Source organism: Ambystoma mexicanum, chromosome 5p (genome assembly GCF_040938575.1).
Source record: "Ambystoma mexicanum isolate Mex_15411 chromosome 5p, UKY_AmexF1_1, whole genome shotgun sequence".
Classification (NCBI taxonomy): Eukaryota; Metazoa; Chordata; class Amphibia; order Caudata; family Ambystomatidae; genus Ambystoma; species Ambystoma mexicanum.
The window spans coordinates 1,351,438,101-1,351,457,994 of record NC_090930.1 but is presented as its reverse complement, the minus strand read 5'-3'; the positions used below and the strand labels follow the sequence as shown (position 1 = coordinate 1,351,457,994).

The 19,894-nt window shown below is 48.2% G+C and overlaps 1 protein-coding gene across 1 annotated transcript in view; it reads right to left on the bottom strand.

The window, feature by feature from the left end:
* Positions 1 to 19,894, bottom strand: part of MARCHF6 (membrane associated ring-CH-type finger 6) — a 2,224,824-nt gene that overhangs the window by 1,965,932 nt on the left and 238,998 nt on the right. Inside the window, exon 4 of the mRNA XM_069613753.1 lies at positions 14,042 to 14,185. Within this exon, the coding sequence (XP_069469854.1) occupies positions 14,042 to 14,185 (144 nt within the window). The remainder of the gene's footprint in view (positions 1 to 14,041; positions 14,186 to 19,894) is intronic.

Sequence of the window (19,894 nt, the reverse complement as noted above, 5' to 3'; positions counted from 1 at the left end):
TGTTCTCCTTTCAGAATGTTCTCCTGACAGGCCCACCACTGAAGGTCCCGAGCCACCCTGTCGGGAACCTGAAGAAGATCTGTCATTCTCCCTGAGAATTGTGACCACTGAGTCCTCAGTGCCCAATGGAGGGATCTCATTCTCAGGCGAGCCTCTGGCACTAGGAAAATGCAGGATGCCATGAGGCCTAGCAACCTCAAAAAGTCGAAGGCTGGGAGACGTTGGGCATCTTGGAACTTGGTAACCATCTGTAGAATATCTTGAGCCCTCACCTCTCGTGGCGAGGCTTTTCCCAGGGAAGTGTCCAGGATCGCTCCTATGAACTGGAGTCTCTGCGATGGTATCATTTGTGACTTCTTTAAATTGAGGGAGAAGCCCAGTCTGTGAAGGGAGTGGCAAACGTGATTTAGCTGGATCTGAGCTTGTTCCGAAGATACAGCCCTGATGAACCAATCGTCCAGGTAGGGGTAGACGTGAATCCCTTCCCTCCTTAGACTTGCCGTCACTACCGACATTAACTTGGTGAAGACCCTCGGGCGGAGGTCAGCCCAAATGGCAGCACTCGAAATTGATAATGAGAGTTGCCAATTGCGAACCTCAGGTATTTCCTGTGTTTGAGATGGATAGGCACATGGAAATAAGCGTCCTGAAGGTCCAGAGATACCAACCAGTCCTGGAACTGAAGGGCCTGAAGGATCTGAGAAAGAGTGACCATCTTGAATTTGTCTTTCCTGAGGAATTTGTTCAATTCTCGCAAGTCCAAGATGGGTCTCAGTCCTCCGTCTTTCTTTGGAATGAGAAAGTAAGGGGAGTACCAGCCCTTGTTCCTCTCCGCTACAGGTACCGGTTCTATGGCACCTTTCTCTAGCAGGTCCAAAATTTCCTGCAAGAGGAGCGGATCTGGAGCTTTCTGAGAGCTGATCCCCGGTGGATGACTCTGAGGTATGCGTAGAAGAGGCAGGCAGTAACCTTGGGCAACTCTTTCCATTGCCCAAGCATCTGACGTGATAGCCTGCCATTCCGCCAGATATTGAGTTAACCTGCCTCCTACAGGTGTTCTGTGAGGGAAGTCCTCAGAGTGGTTTTGGGGCGGCTGATGCAGATGCCGATGGTAAAGAGGCACCTGCTGTTGCTGCGGCTTTTAAATATCTACCCCGTCCACCTCGGGTAGTTCTTCTTTGTCCCCTTTGAGCCGGTCGTCCTCTACCTCTTCCGAATGCGGAGTAGAAGCGAAAGGACTTGCCCCTCGCAGAGGTTCCTGTGGGACGAAAAGGTGTCTGACGGATTGCAGCGCCTAGGGATTTTGCTGCTGCTTTTGATGTTTGCAGTTTCTCTAAACTGTCATCCGCCTTTTTCCCGAACAAAGAAGAGCCATCGAATGAAATGTTCAAGAGCCTGGCTTGCACATCTGGGGCAAAACCAGACTTTCTCAACCAAGCGAATCTCCTGGTTGTTGTACTTACCGTCATTGCTCTGCTGATACTGTCAGCCGAATCAATGCCCGTCTGGAGGGATTCGCACATAGCGTCTTTACCGTCCTGTATGATATTCAGGAACGCCTCCCTTTCTTCTCCCTTCGGGATGCAGTCAGCCGCTGTAGAAGCACACTCCCAAAGTGTATGGCTGAATCTAGCAAGGGTGCAAGTAGCATTAACAGATTTTAACGCCATGCTACATGCCGAAAAAAACTTTCTTTGCCATAGCATCATATTTCTTATCGTCCCTGTCCTGTGGGACGGTAGGGTAAGCAGTCTTGACGTCAGTAGGGGATGCTGCCTGTACCACCAGACTTTCTGGGGATGGGTGTTTTGACAAAAACTCCGAGTCTGCAGAAGATACCCTGTATTTTGTAGACAGTTTTTTATTTACTGCCGGGACGACATCTGGGGTTTCCCAGTTCGTCATAATCTTCCTCTGAAGAGCTTTATGAAAGGGCACTACAGGATCCTCCTGTGGGCCTTTGTCAAGAATATCCGTGAGGTCATCTTGTTGGAAAGACTGTGAAGGTGTAGACCACCCCATAAATTCTGTGATCCTGGCCATTAAGGCTCTATAGGGGGTTTCAGCATGCTCCCCCGGGTCTGGCCTAGCAAACTCCACCTCAGGGGAAGTGTCTAACCCACTTGCCTCATGTAAGGAATCATGAAGATCCTTTAACCTGCGTTCTTCAGAGGATAACTCCTCTCTTACTGGGGTTGCAGGTCCCTGCAACTCAAATGTGTCTTCCTGTTCAGACAATTCACCCTCTTCCATAATTGAGGACATAGTTCTCAATTGTTCTGAACTCATAAAGGGTGTAAACCCCATCTCCAAGGCAGAGGGTGCCAAACTTGTCATAATCGGCCTCGAAAACCTCGATGTCCTCGACGTCGAAGGCTTCGGGCGTGGCATCGAAAACAAAGGCGGAGGCCTCGATGACCTCGACAGAATTGGGATTCTGCTCAAGGAAGTCGACAACCTCGACGCCATCGTCATCGAGGACCTGGGGATAGCCACTGGGTGCATCGTAACCGTGACTTTGCTTGGCGTCGACGCCGGTGTCGAAGATGGCGTCGAGTCGACAGACCCGTGTGTCGAAGGTCCCTTCGACAACAGCGTCGAAGACACCGACCTCGGCGGAACCTTCGCCGATGGCGTCGACCGGACCTTCGAAGAAGGTTTTGAGGTCATAGCCTTACTCGAGGGTTCGAGAAGCTTCCTTCGCCGGGTACTGCGACTCGCAGCGTTTTTGACCTTCGGGTCTTTCGACCAGAGCATCGCTCTCGGCAGTCTTCGAGGGGGTCGAGGCCGCTTTCTCGAAGACGCACATCATATTTTTGCGGAATTCCTCCCATTCAGCCCGGGAACTATGTTTCGTGGGGCAAGGGATTCTCTTTGGAGAAACAGAGGAAGAGGAAGATGGAGAAGGGGATCTTCGACGTCTCCTCTTCGAATGCTTCGATCTCGAGGAGTGATGGGACCCACTCCGAGAGACCTGGAGCGCGCATGGTGACGAGGAGACGAATGTCTCGACTTCGTCGAGGAAGAAGAAGCTTTAAAAGTCTTACCTTTCTCCAGCTTCCCCCTACGCTCCTTCAGGGCCTTAGCTGTCATGGACATACAGTCCTCGCACTCCGAACAATGGTGTTCAGCTCCCAAACACCACAGACACACTCTGAGGGTCAGTCAGCGACATCTTTTTCCCACAATCTCTGCATTTTTTGAAGCCGGACCGCGGAGTTGTCGGTTCCGACGAAGAAGCCATCGAGTACGGATCGAATATCTCGAGGTAAATAGGATTAACCTGACAAAACTGAGCAACGGTATTCCGATGCACTGAGTAAGAGCGGAAAAACGGAACTGAGCAACGGACGCTGCGCGCGGCCTTTATAGGCAGGATGACGTCGACGTCGATATGGCGGCTGTCGAGGGACATCGACTCGGCGGACGTCGACGTGCAGCGCCCTCTAGAGAAAAATTTTCCGAGGCCAGCAGAGCTGGAAGGAGATATCTAAGATAAGGAATACGTCGGAGGACACAATCCCTTCGAAGGGGCATGTCTAAACAGTTTCTCTATGCAGGGGTTCACTGCCAGCTCCAGCGATGGCTGTATTTTTCACTGAATGGACATGAGGAGAGGGATAAACGACCTAACAGCCTTCTTATCTCCTACGATTTCTTCTACAAAATCCTTATCTTGTTCTACTTCCTGAGTCTCTATCTGAAAATGCTCTGCCGCGTTGACAAGCACTTCATTTAGTAGGTGTTGGTTGTCAATGGGTGAGGCCATGACCGGGGGATCCTGATCAACAGGTGAGTCTATGGGATACATATTTGTCTCGGGGTCAACCACAGGGTCACCATCCCCGTAATAAGGGTCTACTGCATCATCCCCATAATAAGGGTCTGCTGCCTCTTGAATAGAGAGTCATGGTCGGAGTCCGGGTCATAGAGATCAATGACTGTCTTGCACTGGATTCTCGGGTCGAGACCTCTTAGCAGGGGGTTGAGCAGTTTGTGCAGGTATCTGCGATCCAGAGGGTGCTGTAGTGGGGGGAGTGGAGTAGAAACTCTTGAAATAGGCAGGGTCCTTTTCATAGAAGCTGGCCATGACGGATATCCTCCTCATGACCCTGTCTATATCCTCAGCCGACCATTGTGCAGAACTAGGGATGACCAATGGTTGGGAAGGGAGCCTTAAATCTTCATCTGTTGGAGGAAGTAATACAGGTTCTTTGGGCCTAGCCTCTTGAGATTGCTCCCTATGAGGGGTGGGCCTAGCCTCCTGAGATTTCTCCCTATGAGGGGTCTAAGAGGACATTTTCTTGGACTCTTTCTCCCTACCCTGGCCCCCTGAAGTGTGTTACCCAGACTGTTTGGGGCCTAATACCTGATGTGATGCAGAACTTGGAATTTCTGGTGCGGGCTGAACCGGAGCATCGTCCGCAGACGATCGGCCCTCGGTGAGAGTTTTTCGCACGACGTCCGTACCGACCTTCGATGGCCGGGGCCCGTCATACGCCGTACTCGAACGAGAGTGCCCAGAGGACAGATTCCATAGACCTTTCCCTGGACATCGTGCGTTGCCGTCCACTCGACACGTGTGTCGAGTCTCGGCCTTGGGTTGTGTGTTTAGTGGAGGATGAAGTGATGGCACTTCCGCCGCCGGGTGTTGTCCCCATAACAAGGCCGCCGGACTGTCTTCCGGGGTCAGGGGCAAGCGCTTGGGTAATATAAGCAACCCAGACGCCTTCACCATCAGAAACTGCATTGTTGCTGCCGTCGCTGAAAACACCTTCTACTTCCATGGTCTCAAGCTGCCTGGCGTAGTGGGCCCAGCGTTTAGTAGATCGGTCCTTCAAAGTCTTGGGCTTGAAGAACCTACACGCTCGACAAGAACCTTCGACGTGGTCTCTCGGGAGACAGAGGTTTATCGACCCCATGGACATTTCCTATTGCACTTGGAGCAAAATTTAAAGGGGTTTTTGTCCATAATGGAATGATCCGGCAGCTAGGCGAATGTAGTGTAAGAAAAGGGGCATATACATTCTAAAATGACCTCCCCCCTCTCTCCCTAGTGTGTGGGACGAAGCTCAGAGCGGCCTTACAAGGCCGAAATGGATCCGTTGAGCGAGTCTTCCGGCGGTCGTTTTTCTTGTCTTCACAGGAGTCTGATGTTTCGATAGTCGGTGATATAAAGGATAGTAAGAATAAATTATTGCTAATTGAGAAAATGGCTCTAAGCCAAAAGAGGAACTCCGCTTTAAGCGTCCGTCTAGAATGGCAGAAAAAAACAATCTGAGGGACCTCAACACGCGAGGGATCATGGGTTCAGTGGACATCACACTAGGGATAGTATTACTGGCACGCCCTGTCAATGTCCCTTTTCGAGTTTCGAAAACAATAACTAATACTCAGCAGCTTCCACTAGATTTTGGCCTATGCACAGCATGTGATCTAAGCAGATTTCACAAGCCTCAGAAAAAAAATTAAAATTATATTATATATATATATCTCTCACCGTAATCATATTTCTGATGCTTGTATCTGCTTAGAATCACATGCTGTGCATAGGCCGAGATCTAGAGGAAGCTGTGGAGTATTACAGTTTGTTTTTCAAAACTCAAAAATGGGCGTCGACACAGGGCGTGCCAGTAATACTATCCCTAGTGTGACGTCCACTGTACCCATGATCCCTCACGGGTCTAGGACCCTCAGATTGTATTTTTTCTGACATGAGGTAGCATGAGGAGTAGCGTGAGCACAGATAATCCAAGCAGATAGATCGATAAGACTACAAGCATCCATGCGCCTTCTCTCAGAGGTAACGTAACGGTGAGTAACGTATCCCATCTGAGGCTTGTGGAATCTGCTTAGATCACATGCTGTGCATAGATTAGCGAGCAGTGTTAAAAGAAGGAGGTGGGATGTGAGAAGGGTCATGAGCAAATAAATGTCTTAGAACCGCTTGTCCCACTTGATTACCAGTCTTGGAATGGGTGTCAATGCAGTAGTGCTGAGTAAAAGTGTGAATAGAGCTCCAAGTAGCTGCTTTGCAAATGGTGTCAAGGGGTACATTTGCAATGAAAGCCAGAGTGGCCCCAATGCCTCTTGTAGAGTGGGCTCTGGCATGAAAGGCAGAGTTTTTTCAGAAAGAGAGTAACACAGCTGGATACAGTTAACAATCCACTTAGAGATGGCACCTTTGGAGACGCGATCTCCCCTTCTGCCTGTAGCTATGGAGACAAACAGCTGATCTGTTTTCCTTAGCGGTCTGTTTTTTTTTTTACATAGTAGAGGACCGCCCTACGCACATCTAGGGTGTGTAGTTTCACCTCAGCCGAGCTTTGTGGGTCTTGGAAGAAAGCCGGAAGCTCGATGGACTGGTTCACGTGCAATTTAGAAATAAACTTAGGTGAGAACCTATGGTGTGTACGTAAGCCAGTTTATCTTTATGAACTGTAAAGAATGGATCCTGCACTGACAGAGCCTGAATTTCACTGACCCTTCTTATAGATGTTATTGCTACTAAGAAGTCTTATAAGTCAGGTGTTTGAGACTGCTTTTATGCATGGGTTCGAATGGGGGGCTCATGAGTTTAGCTATCACCACATCAAGGTCCCATCCTGGTGGTGGGTTTGAAATTGGAGGGTGAAGTCTCTTTACTCCTTCCATGAAGGCTTTAACCACTTGTACCTTCCACCACGACACCTTGTTATGAGAGGTGGTGTATGCTGACAAAGCTGCCAGGTGTACCATCAGTGAATTAAAAACCAACCCTGCGTCCAGCAGGTGGAGAATGTATGTGACAATTGTGGAAGGATCAACTGGGTTGATTTGCTTCTTCTGGCACCAGATAAATCTTTTCCATTTGTCAAATTAGCAGTGCCTCGTGTTTGGCTTCCTAGATTCCCTTAGGATGTCCATACATCTCTGCGGTAAATTGAGATGTCCAAACTCTATGACCTCAGAAGCCATGCTGCCAGGTTCATCGAGTTGGGTTGAGGATGCACCTTCTGACCTTGGTGCTGGGACAGTAAGTTGTGCCAGCCCGGGAGTTTGGTGGGTTTGCATACCGCTAGTCTGCGTAAGTGCGGGAACCACGGTTGTCTCGCCCACATGGGAGCAACTAGGACGAGCGTCATCGATTCCACAGGGCGTTCCCCTGTGAGTCTGGTTGGGGGGACCCTGGATGCGAATCCTGGGCATTGTCTGTCTTCGCTTGTGGCAAATAGGTCTATAGTGTGGAAACCCCACAGAGAACAGATGTACTACGATTTCTCTGTGTAGACACCATTCGTTTTCCTCTGGGAGGGGGTCTCTGCTCAAAGCGTCCGCCAGAGAATTGAGATCCCCTGGAACATGTTGAGATGACAGGAATATGTTCCGTCTGAGTGCCCATATCCAATTTTTCTGGGCAAGCTTGGACAGATTTGGCAAACGAGTCCCTTCTTGTTTGTTCAGGTAAAACATGGCTGTTGTGCTGTCTGTCCGGATCTGCACTGACAGATTCAACAGGTAGGACTCGAACGCTTGAAGCGCTCTGAATACTGCCAGAAGCTCTAACAGATTGATATGATTCTTGGCTACTGAGTGAGACCAGAGACCCTGAGCTGTGTGGTGGAGATGGTGTGCTTCCCACCCTGACAGGCATACGTCCGTCGTGACTACAGCCTGCATCTCGGTATCGTAAAAGTGTTTCCCCTTGGACAGATTTTCTCTTGTCCACCAGTGAAGGTTTTGTACAAGTGTTGGCGAAACGACCACTAGATCGTCCCACTGACCACTTGCCCGAGACCACTGTTTCGCCAACCATTCCTGCATGACACGCAGGCGCGCGTTGGGGGACCAGGTAAATACATGACGCCATCCTGCCCAGCAAACGCATAGCTTTGCGTACCATTATCCGGCGACCGGCCTGATATTGTGGAATTTGCAGCAGTATATTCCGAATTCTTTCCACTGATGGAAAGGCCAACCCCTCTTGTGTGTTTAGGACAGCTCCTAGGAACTGTTTGGAGGTACTTGGCACCAGACTTGACTTTTTCTCGTTTATGGAGAAACCTAATTCGAAGAGGTGGTCGATCGTTCTTTGAATGTTTATTCTGCAAATTACTGGGGTCTCCCCCGTGATGAGCCAGTCGTCTAGGTAAGGCTACACTGGGATTGCCTCCCTGCGTAGGTGTGCCGCCGCCACCGCCAGTACCTTGGTGAATACCCTTGGAGCCGAGGCTATCCCGAAGGGCAGTACCTTGAACTGGTAGTGCTGACTGTCCACCTTGAAGCGCAAGTATCTTCTGTGCGCTGGGAACATGGAAATATGAAAATAGGCATCTTTCATGTCCAATGTTGCCATGTATTCCCCCTTTTTTTGGAGGGGGATTACCTCTTGGAGAGTAGTCATGCGAAATTTTTTGGGCTTGACATACTTGTTTGCAGGCCGTAAGTCCAATACTGGGCGCATTGTCAAATCTTTTTTTGGCACAAGGAAGTAAGTTGAATAAATACCCTTGTTTACCTGGTGTCCCGGGACGAGTTCTATCGCGTCCTTTGCAAGAAGATTGGCGATTTCTTCAAGGAGGATCTTCTGGTGGTCTAATGAGTGTACTTTTTGTCGTGGAGGGTGGTTTTGGGGACGCTCGACAGTTCTATGCAGTATCCTGCGGACACTGTGGACAGCACCCATCTGTCTGATGTGATCCCTTCCCAAGCTTGGGTGAAGTTGGAAATGCGTCCCCCTACTGAGGATGCGTGAGAAGGGACCCTGAACGGAACGTCACTGTTTAGGGGGAGGCATGCCGCCGCCTCTACTGGGGCTGCCTCTACGCCTACCACGACCTCTCGTTACCCCTGCCATAACCCTGGGTAGACTGCTGGTTGTTGTTGTTGTTCCATGGTGTACCCTGCCCCTGGGAATAATTGGAGCGCCTCTGGGAATTTTGCCCGCGTGGGCGATGAAAATTGCCGATTCCCCCTTTGATTTGGGGGTTTGTTGGTTAATTGGCCTAGGGATTTAAGAGTCTCGTACTCATCCTTGGCATTTTTTAGCGCGTCCTCTACCGCCTTGCCAAACAGTAGATCGGGCTCCACCGGTTTGTCTATTAAAGATGCTTGGGTCTCGGGTTTGAACCACGATTGCCTTAACCAAGCATGTCTTTTGATAACAGTGCTCTCTGCTATCAATCTGCCGGCATTGTCCGCGGCATCAAAGGTTGCTTTTAAGATGCAACCGGACACGGCTCTTCCCTCCCACGCAACCCATGCCAGCTGGCTTTTGAAGGGTTCTGGGGATGAGTGCCCATCTTCTTCCCACTGGTGGCAGTTGTAACTCGCCAGTAGGGTGGTGGAGTTGGCAATCCTTGCCTGGTAGGCGGAAGTGGAGGCTACTTTCCTACCCAAACCATAAATCTTTTTGCTCTCCTTGTCAGGAGGAGCTTCAGAAGATGATAGGGGCGTTCCCGCCCTCTTTCGGGTGTTTGTCACTACCAGGGAGTCCGGTTTCAGAGGCCCCCTTATGTACAGTGGGTCTGATTGGGCTGCCCTGAATAGTTTCTCGATCCTGGGGTTCACCGCCCCGGTGAGGTTAGGATTTACAAGGGAAGGGTCTATTCTCCTTTGTATAGATTTGAGGATAGGGATGGCCTGGGCAACAGGTCTCCTTTCTCCCACTAATTCCTCGGCAAAGTCCCTCTCTTCCTGTACTCCCTGGGTGTCAATGTGGAAGTGTTCTGCCGCCCTGGACAGAACTTCATTCAGGAGAGGTTGGTTATCGACAGGGGAGTCGGTAACCAGGGGTTCTTTGTCTACTGGGGAGTCTACCCTGTAAGTTTCTGGGTCGTCCTCGTCCTCCTCTTGGTCCTCGTCATCCCCATAGTACCCCATCCCAGTTTGGTCTCCCAAATTGCCCAAATCTGGATCCCCAATAAAAGGTGGATCCTCATTATATTGCGAGTAGGGCTGTATACACAAAGGGTCCGAAGACCGTGTTGGTGTTTCAACCCGGGACATCTTACTTGGGGGGTATCGGGTCCCTAGAGCCTGAGGGTGATGCCCCGTCAGGGGTATATGAGAGGAAGTGCTCAGGATTCTTGGCATAGAAGTCTGCCAATGAAGACATCCTAGACATAACTCTGTCTATGTCGTCACTAGACCATTCCTTTGAGCTGGGAATGACTCTTTCCTGGGAGAGTTTCCCTGTTCTATCCTGACTGGACCTATGGGTTTGTGCAGGGGTCTTTAAAATGACAGAAGACTGAGACTTGTCTGTCTGTTTCTGTGGAGTAGAAGACTGTGACCTGTCTGACTGCTTCTGGGGTGTGGAAGAAGGTAGAGAATGCGTCTTTTGTTGTTTTCCCCCCTCCCCGTGGGTGGAAGTGTGTTTTCCCTGTTTTTTCGCCCCTTCAGAGCTTTTCGACGTCTGGTGTCGAGGTTCAGGGGTAGTGTCCCTATTTCTCGAGTGTGGAGGTTGGGACTCGGGAACCGCCGTTATGCGGTCTGCTGATGCCGACGACTCCTGGAGTGCGGCCTGGGGGTAGAGGTCGGCTTAGTCTTCCGACGATCGAACCTCCGTTACCTTAGGGAGCGAGGCACTTTTGGCAACAGTGGATAGCTGCCTGGAGTCATGCGGCGATCTAGATCGAGAATGCCCAGAGGACACCGATTCGGTGGACGTTCTCTGTGTGCCTCTTTCCGAGAACTCGACGTGCGCGTCGAGTTCCGGTGGGACTTCACGTGTTTGGTGGAAGTGCTGTGGGTAGCGCTTGTGTCGCCGGGGGTTTTCCCCATAGCCGCCCTGCTATGTTGCCCTCGCCGTCCGAAAGCACAGCGTCGCTGCCAACGCTGAAGGCGCCCTCCGCTGCCATGGCCTCGACGCCTGCCGTTGTGGGCCCAACGCTTGATCGAACGGTCCTTTAGTTTTTTCGGTTTAAACCTACTACACGCTCTGCAGTTCGCCTCGGGGTGGTCCCTCGGCAAGCAGAGGTTGCACGTGGCGTGTCTGTCAACCCAAGGGTACTTGCGGTTGCACTTGGGGCAAAACTGGAAAGGGGTACCCTCCATACGCACCTTGTGGCAGCGGGCTAGTGTGTGTAGGAATATATATATAAGGAAAAGAGCCTATATATATAGAATGTAGAGATGTGTGCCACCCCACACTCTCCCTACTTGTAGGGACGAGGCCAGAGGCCTTCCGAGGCCCAAGTCTCTCGTGCAGCTGTCGACGGGTGATTTTTCTCTCCGGCGTCGAGTGTCGAAGTCGGTGTCTCGACATTGGGGTGGAGAATGGTGAAATATTAAGATTTTTCTTAAGAATTATGGCTAAGGCCAGGGAACTCCGCGGGATGCTTCCGACCAGCATGGCGGAAAGAAACAATCTGAGGGTCCTAGACGCGTGAGGGATCATGGGTACAGTGGACCTCACACTAGGGATAGTATTACTGGCACGCCCTGTGTCGACGCCCATTTTCGAGTTTCGAAAAACAAACTAATACTCCGCAGCTTCCACTAGATGTCGGCCTATGCACAGCATGTGATCTAAGCAGATTCCACAAGCCTCAGATTATATATATATATTTGTCTAACCGCCCCCCTAAAAATTCTAGTTTTTGTCGTTAAAAAAATCACGGTAAAAACCCCCACAAAAAAATGAAAGGACATCGTACCAGTAGAATAAGGCTAAAGAAAGGACAAGTCATCAGGACTTGGCAACAAAAAGAAGACAGGAACCATTTTAGTGCAACAGTGACCCATGTGTCCCTTACCGCAGATGCGACAGCAGCCTGCGTGTAGGTTTCACTAGAAATCAGTAGATAATATCCACTGCCATGAACCACTCAGAGAAACTTGATACTAACAGGTAACAAGTAACAGGAGAAGTGGAGAAAGGGATGCATTGTGTCCCCTCAGCACTCCACATAAGATGGGATGTGCCGATTCCACAAAATAATAGTAAGGTTGGATAAAGGTAATCTCCTATCCTTGAAACAGTTATCACAAAGAAAAGAAAAAGGGCAGATCAAAGAGCTCCTAGCAACACTGTACAGAAGGTGCTGTGGGCTGCAATAATAAGTTGCAGATGCCTTAAAAGATGGGAGGAAAGCATTACTCCAAAAAGAGTTGAAAAAGGTTCCCAAACGTAAAGTAAAAAGCTGAGTGAGTGGGGAAAATGTTCCCACTCACTCAGGAGAACTGATCAAAAATCCAAGAGTCCAACAAAAAGTGCTGAAGGGCGCACAAGTTGGGAGAACATTTCACAAAAATGAAATTCTTCGTAACAGATTAAAGAGCCAGAACCAAAGTTGTGGGCCGAGCTAAGGCAGTAAAGAATGTTATGCCTATATTCGACACAGATGCATTTGTTAAAAACCTGAAAGGAGAGCAAGTTTATAAAGGCTCTCTAGAATCAGTCATGGGGAGGACAGGAAGGCACACCTGAATGGACTCTGCCCTAAAGGAACAGAATAAACGTGTGCCCCATCCCACGGGAGTACCAAGCGTACAGAAGCTCCCAAACCCCACAACAGTAAAGTACTTATCTGTAGCTTTCAGAAGAAGTGAAGCTGTAGGTTGAGATTCTTTTGAAGAAAACATTAATTGAGAGCTTTGGAGAGGACTTCTAGCACTGAACGTGCAGCAAAGAATCTGCAGTAGGCCTCCACAGGTGGAGCTATAAGAGGCACTGCCTAAAGGTCGAGGGGTAATAACCCAAACCAACACAGAGAACACTAGAGTGACTCTTTAGTTTTTTTTTTTCTTCCTTACAAATGAAACTGCTTTAATGTTACCAAAGATTCTCACTGTGACGACAGTAAATATTCAAACAAGCATGTGAATCTACTAAAGATCCAAAGCTGGAGAAAGGGAATTATACTTAGGAAACACAGCAACATTGCATAGTTCTTTGATGGCTGAGACGACCGTCTGTTCCACGCACCTATTCACCTGACCACCCTCAGAATTTGGGACCAGGTCAATCCTATCCAGTTGCACCTTGCATTGTCTCCTTGACCCCCTCATCACCTAGCACTTGTGGTCTGTATCTGAAACCCTACAGTCCACCCACTCTCTGCACTTATTAGCTACATGCTGTCTGCACCCTCCAATTACCGGCCCTTAGCCACCTGTTGGCAGCACTCTGTTACCTGCACTTCTCCCTCTCCCCTCCCTTGTGCACGTCTCCATCACACCTACCCCTTTTTGCACTTCTCCCCTCCCCCATCCCTGTGCTTGCGCAATCTGTATTACATAAGACCTAGTAAGATTGTTGTTTTGTCCTCCCTTTGTTTCCCCCTCCTTGTCTTGTCCGACTAAACACTTGCGTACAGGTACGTTATAAATGCCATATCATGAAGTGTACTGGCGTAGTCCGATGCAACTTTGGTTGGTTAATTATCAGCTTGATAATGTGTTCAGTTTCCTGGTGCAGAGCACACCAAGTTGTAAATGCAGTTTAAATGTGAAATTGAGAAGACAGGCCACTTCTATCCTAAATTGGTTTAGATCTATAATAAAATGATATAATAAAATAGTGAATAGTTTATCATGCATACAGACAGATCAATTTTGGACACAGGCTTATTCTGGTGAAAACATGAAAATAAACGGATCTAATTCATGGAACAAAATTAAAAAGCATTTATAATTGTATTTTAATGATTTATATCTGATCTTATGTTTGGTGTTTTATGTATTGAATTAATTGTTCGATTTGATACATTTAAATGTTTGTTTCAATTGGGTTAGTGGTTTATTTACCAATAAACAAAGAAGAAAAAGAAATGTAGTTTATGGGCAACCCCACACATGTAGAGGCTGGATGGGTTAAAAGAAATAAACCACTATGCTGTCAGTTGGGTGACCGGTACTTTGGTGGTGTGGAGGAGTGGGGGAAGATAGAGATGACAGTGAGCACCCAAAAGAAATGGAGCTCAGTGACCAGAGCCACAATGTGCATTAAAATATCAGGTGCCAGGTGGAAGAAGGACGGGATGCACCAGTTTGCAAGGAAATACATATCAAGTGTTCAAGATAGGAAAACGATATAGTTGCATAAATCAGTACTTACATGCCGTCAGAGGTACAACTCCCAACCATGCAAAGGCCACAAGTGTATAGTGAAACCAGTATCGAATTGCAGTACCAATACTTGTAACAAGCCCAGCACATATGTCCTGGATTGGAAGCCGGGAAGGCATATCTGGGGAATAAACTTGAAGGAAGAAAAGCACTTTAATAACTTTTTAAGTCAAAAACACAAAACAACTTGAGGTCTAACATACTCAACAATGATTTAAAAACAGAAATTCAGTAATAGGGTAATAATAGAAGCAGAACATGAAGTGAATATAGATCCAATTCTATTTGATGGAGGGGGGCTGTTGAGATGGATTTCTAGAATCTGGCCTGGTGGACAGATTTTAAGAAGCCACCCTAGATACAGTGAACAAGGATACTCAGAGGTTAGCCAAACCCAATCAAGGTAAGCATGGAGAGTGGTCAGGCTTCGTCTCAGAAGAAATTGGGTGGGGTCAGGGGTCCACAATGAGTCCACACAGTTGTTAGGGAGAATTCTCATTTCTGTGCTAATTCCCTTCAACCTTAGAGACCCCAAGCTCTTTTGCTGGACCTTGGAGTGAGTGAGCCCTTTTTCTCACTCTCTCATGTGTTTTCACCTGATTTGGATAATGTGTTTGCTTTGTTTTTGGAGTCTGACAAACTCTATAGGCATCTACTTTTTGTATGGTGACACGCAGCACCTTCAGTGCAGTGTTACAGAGAAATCCTTTCGATTTCTCATAAGGTTTAAATACATTTTCTTGTGTGAACTACTGTTCCCAAGTATAGTACAGGGAAATTGACTTTACTTATCTTTTCTCTTTGTAGGTCCAGGACACACAATCTTATGTGGAGTGCTGGGGGGTTACATAGTAGCCCCTTATCCTACCTCCTTATATAAAAATGTTTATGTTAGCCTCACTACTTTAAATGGCTGGTGGCAGTGGTTTAATTTTCCTACCTGTTAGGGAGAATTCTCTCTTTGGGCTGAATTTCCTAACCTAGTGAGTCCCCCAGCAGCTTTGCTGGATTTCTGGAGTTTGTTTTTTTCTCCTGCCAAGAGTGAGACTCTTTTTTCCCCACTCTTGGACATGATTTATGGTGTTCCTTTGACTGTTAATGTGTTTTATGGGCTATGGGGTCCTTTACTCCATAGGGTCTCATGTGTTTTTACTATGTGTGTTACACAGCACCCTCCGTGCAGTAACACAGGGGTGTCATAGTGACACCCCACCATAGACTCCATACCCTGGGACTGACTACTGTCTCCCAGGGCATGTAAAGTCACCATTGGCTTTACTAGTCCCAAATTATTAACAGAAACTGGTACAAACCATCATATTGTGGACGTACTGGTCGGGGCAATTCGATAGCCCCGGGGTCTGTTAGTCGAGGGAGCACGTCTTCGTCCCCCCTGATCGAGTTTTGGCTGGTGGCAGTGGATACTACTTTTTATATTCGACCGCAAATATTACCCTATGGGATTTTCCCATTGTTCGAGGCTACCAACTTTAATTATTTAATTCTCATAGCCTTGAACATACCGCCGGTTTATTTAATTTAATTAATATTAATTCACCGGTTGGTATTTTTTGCCAGGACTCGATTCTAAAATGGCGTTTGTGTTCTCTTCTGTGACTCCAACCCAGGTCGAGCCCTTTGTTCCACTTTTTGGCAGGCTTCTCCACAGAACCCTCCAAAAGTGGTGCCACTCTGTCTGGGTACCACAGGGGGTGTGGGAGGCGGTTTAGGCACCCTGGACTGAGTTACCTTGTTAACTCAAGTCGCACCCTTGTGTGATTGGCCCAAGTGGTGAGCCGGCCGGCTCACCGCTTAGCATGTTTGATTGACAGCTAGGCTGAGTGAATGGCGGTATGCTGCATAAAAGCAGGGCTTTTGGGACTGGAACTTCAGAAGTCGCCACAGGAATGGAGAATCCGACGAGGGAGAAGCTGAGCCGACCTACCACGACGACACCACCAGTGGAGCCATGCGGGACCGACTCACCACTTCCTGACGACAGAGAAGATCTCCCGGCTGGAGAGGCTTCTTCCCCTGACTGGTGGGCACAACCAGTTTACCTTCTCTTCGCACCCCAGACCGGTTTGTGGTTGAACTGCCCGTGCTAAGCACCCCGGCAGCCGGATAGCCACTTACCACTGAACCACGAATCAACAGACCGCTCCTTGTACCTGAGAAACTCTGCAGCTGGTTTCTTCCCTGGCAGTGCAACGGACTCCTGTCTTCCTCCCCGACGAGATACTCTCTGCCCCCGGACGAAGCACCGACTTGCATTCGCTGCCAGGAACAACTGCCCCCGCTGGAGTATTCTCACCACTTTAAGGTACCGTGTCCGCCAGGCCTCCCTTTCTAAAGATTGCAACAAGGTAATAATAATCCCTTAACCTTCTGGACTGGGCTGGCCGCCTTGACCCTCTAACTGGTCCCTTTCTTTGGTCCAACTCCTTTTTGAACCGTTACAAGACTTTTGTGCACTGCAACCGTGTGATCTTGGACACATTTCGTTTTGATCCTCTTAAAGTGGATCCAGCCTACTGACTCTAAACTTACGGTGTTACTTTGCCTTCCTCTCTTGTTGTGTTTGTGAAAAAGTGTTGGGATCTGTTTCAATTTATTCTCTGCTTTTCTCTCCCTTTTTTAACAAATTATTAGAGTGCCATCTACGTTAAGCGCTCACCACTGTCTGAAAATAAGTGGGGCTTTACTTAAGACTTGTCTAATATTCTTTTAAGGGAGTGTATATCTTTTAGTGACCGTGTTTTTGAATTGCTTACTATTAGTGCCTGTGTGTTTTTCTAGATGTGGTTTTAATTAAATTATTATATCTCTTTTACACCAAGCCCTGGTCAGTGTTTACTTGTTCTATTGTGTTCTGTTGACCTATTGTGAATACCCTGTATACTGCCAAACTCTTCTTGAGGGAAGTCTGACTGCTCAGCCACAGCTACCAAGTGAATCTGTATGGTACAGACGGCTACCAAGTGGGTTTACTGCCAAACACCTGTAGTCCTAAATCTTTTGCAGTGGTCCCAGAGGGAACTGCACACGTTTCTGCCCAACACTACCATTGTGCTTTTGTACCGCAGGCTGAATCCTCAGCTGCAGTATAGCACCCATGGGTGGCCATTTTGTCAAAATGCCCCCGGTATTCTTTTTTCTGTTTGTAAGGTCTTTCTTGGGTTTTACTCTGCACGCCAAGCCAGGTTTGAGCCCTTTCTTCATTTTGCATTAGGCGGGCTTCAGTACTGAAACCCGCTTCTGGCTCCAGTGTGTCTGGAAGTGCAGGAAGTGAGGGATGTTCCCGAAACTCCCCTGCCCTTTGTCTCTAGGAACACCTGAATGCACCCAGTCCTGATTGACTCGTTGGCTGTCCTTTCAGGACAGCCACCCTACTGTTTGAGTGACAGCCTAGGCTGCGCATGAATGGGAGAAACCTGCTTTAAAGGCGAGGGTTTTGGGACTAGAGGCAGAGTCGCCCACTGGGAGGAACACCCGACGAAGAAACCGTGAACGAAGCTTGCTGCATCCTCCTGGGCCTTTGAATTGCCCGGTGAAGCCCTGCTGCTGTGATGAAACTCCTTTTCTGACCGACAAGAGAAGCTTCGGAAGGGACAACTTCTTCCCTTGGGTTAGTAAAAATGTTACAGAAGATTTCAACAAAGTTACAGGTCATTACAATTCTATTCCCATCTTTTAAATACAACTTTTAGACCAGATGATCAAAAAGCGATGGAATGAAATAAGCAAAGTTTATTCTGAGGTGTATTCTAAGGAGAACAGGGGGAAGTGAATGTGTTGCAATTACTTGCCCCCCCCTGACTCTGATTTTCTCAGGTGACTAGTTATGTTGATGGGGTTTGGGGGGTGTTGAGGAGAAGAACAAGTTACTTCTTACCTGGTAACCTTCTTTCGATGGGATGTTCCTCCGACATATTCCTTATCTTTGATCATCTCCCAGCTTGCTGGCCTCGGAATTTTTTTTTCAGTAGAGGGCGCTGCGCGTCGACGTCATCACGTGTATAAATTGACTCACACAGCGTCCGTTGCTCAGTTCCGTTTTGACGTTAACAGTTGTTTTACATGAATTGGTTATTGACCTTGAAGGAGCGCAAGCTGCAACCACAAGGAAAGTATTACTGCAGGGATGGATGGGAGGGGCGATAAGGAATACGTCGGAGGAACATCCCATCGCAAGTCCGTTACCAGGCAAGAAGTAACTTGTTCTTCGAAGGGATTGTGTCCTCCGACGTATTCCTTATCTTTGATAGACTCCCATAGCAGTGGTGTGTAATTGGAGGTGGGAGTAAAACTCCATGTTTCCTTTTAGGAATGAACAGAATGTAATACAGCGTTGCCAAACCTAGTCTCTTGACTAGAGGAGGAATCCAGGTTGTAAAATCTTGTGAAGGTATGTGCGGACGATTATGTGGCAGCCGCACATATGTCTCGAACCGGAACCCCTCTTTGGAGGGCCGAGGAGGCTGCGATACCCCTGGTTGAATGAGCCCTAAGATTTTGAGGAGGCTCTTTCCCTGCTAGTTTGTAACATTCCAGAATGGCCAAAATAATCCATCTGGAAATGGTTTGTTTTGTTATCGGTAGTCCCAATTTGTGTCCTGAGTAACCTACGAACAGTTGGTCTGCTTGCCTAATCCTAGTAAGTCTGCTGATGTAAAAGCTAAAAGCCCGCCTTGGGTCCAGCCTACGTAGCCTTTCTTCCTCTTTCCCCGGATGGGGAGGCGGATAGAATGAAGGTAAGGTAATTTTCTGAGTGATGTGGAATTCAGAAACCACCTTTGGGAGGAAATTAGGCTTCACCTGTAGGACAACTTTGTCTTTATGAAAAATTGTATGAGGGGGTTTACAAGATAGAGCTTGTTATTCGCTCCTCCTTCTAGCAGATGTTAAAGCCACTAATAAGACAGTTTTAAGGGTGAGAAATCTTACGGAACAAGAGTGGAGTGGTTCGAAAGGAGTACCCATCAGGAAATGTAAGACAAAATTTAAGTCCCATAAAAGAACCTGGAAAGGTCTTGGAGGGTAGACATTAGTTAATCCCTTTAGAAATTGTATTACTAAGGGTAATTTGAAATACGAAGGCTCCTCTGCAGTGCGCTTGAAGATCGATAGCGCTGCGAGATAGCCCTTGATAGTGCCAACTTGAAGGCCTGAATTTACCAAGTAGAGTAGAAAGGATAACACCGTTGGTGTACCACATGAAAAGGGGTCGATATTCTCTTCTCTACACCAGCTGCAAAATTTGTTCCAACGGCAGCGGTATAAAGACTTTGTTGCTGGCCTTCTGGCCAAAAGCAACACCTACATGACGTCATCAGGGAGGTCCCAATCCTTGTATCTCAACCTTTCAGAAGCCAGGCGTTCAAGTTGAGGGTTCTGATGTCTGGATGGAGAACATGACCTCCCTTCTGTGAGAGAAGATTCTCCTTGAGTGGAAGACGAATTGGAGGGCAGATGGACATGTCCAGAAGGTCCGGGTACCACATTCTCCTGGCCCAGTCTGGGGCAATTAGGATCATGGTCCTCCGGAATCTTCTCAACCTCCTGATCATTTGAGGAATGACAGGGACTGGTGGAAACGCATACCGGAGTGGAAACTCCCAGTCCAATACGAACGCGTCCCCTAGAGCTCCTCTCGGGGGAAATTCCCTTGAACAAAACAGATCACACTTCCTGTTGGTACTGGTGGCGAACAGATCCACTTGAGGGGTTCCCCAAAGGGCGAAGATTTCCTGAAGGACTTCCTGAGCTAGTTCACACTCGTGGGAGACTGTGCCCTGCCTGTTCAGAGCATCCGCCGTCAAGTTCTTCTCTCCGGCTAGAT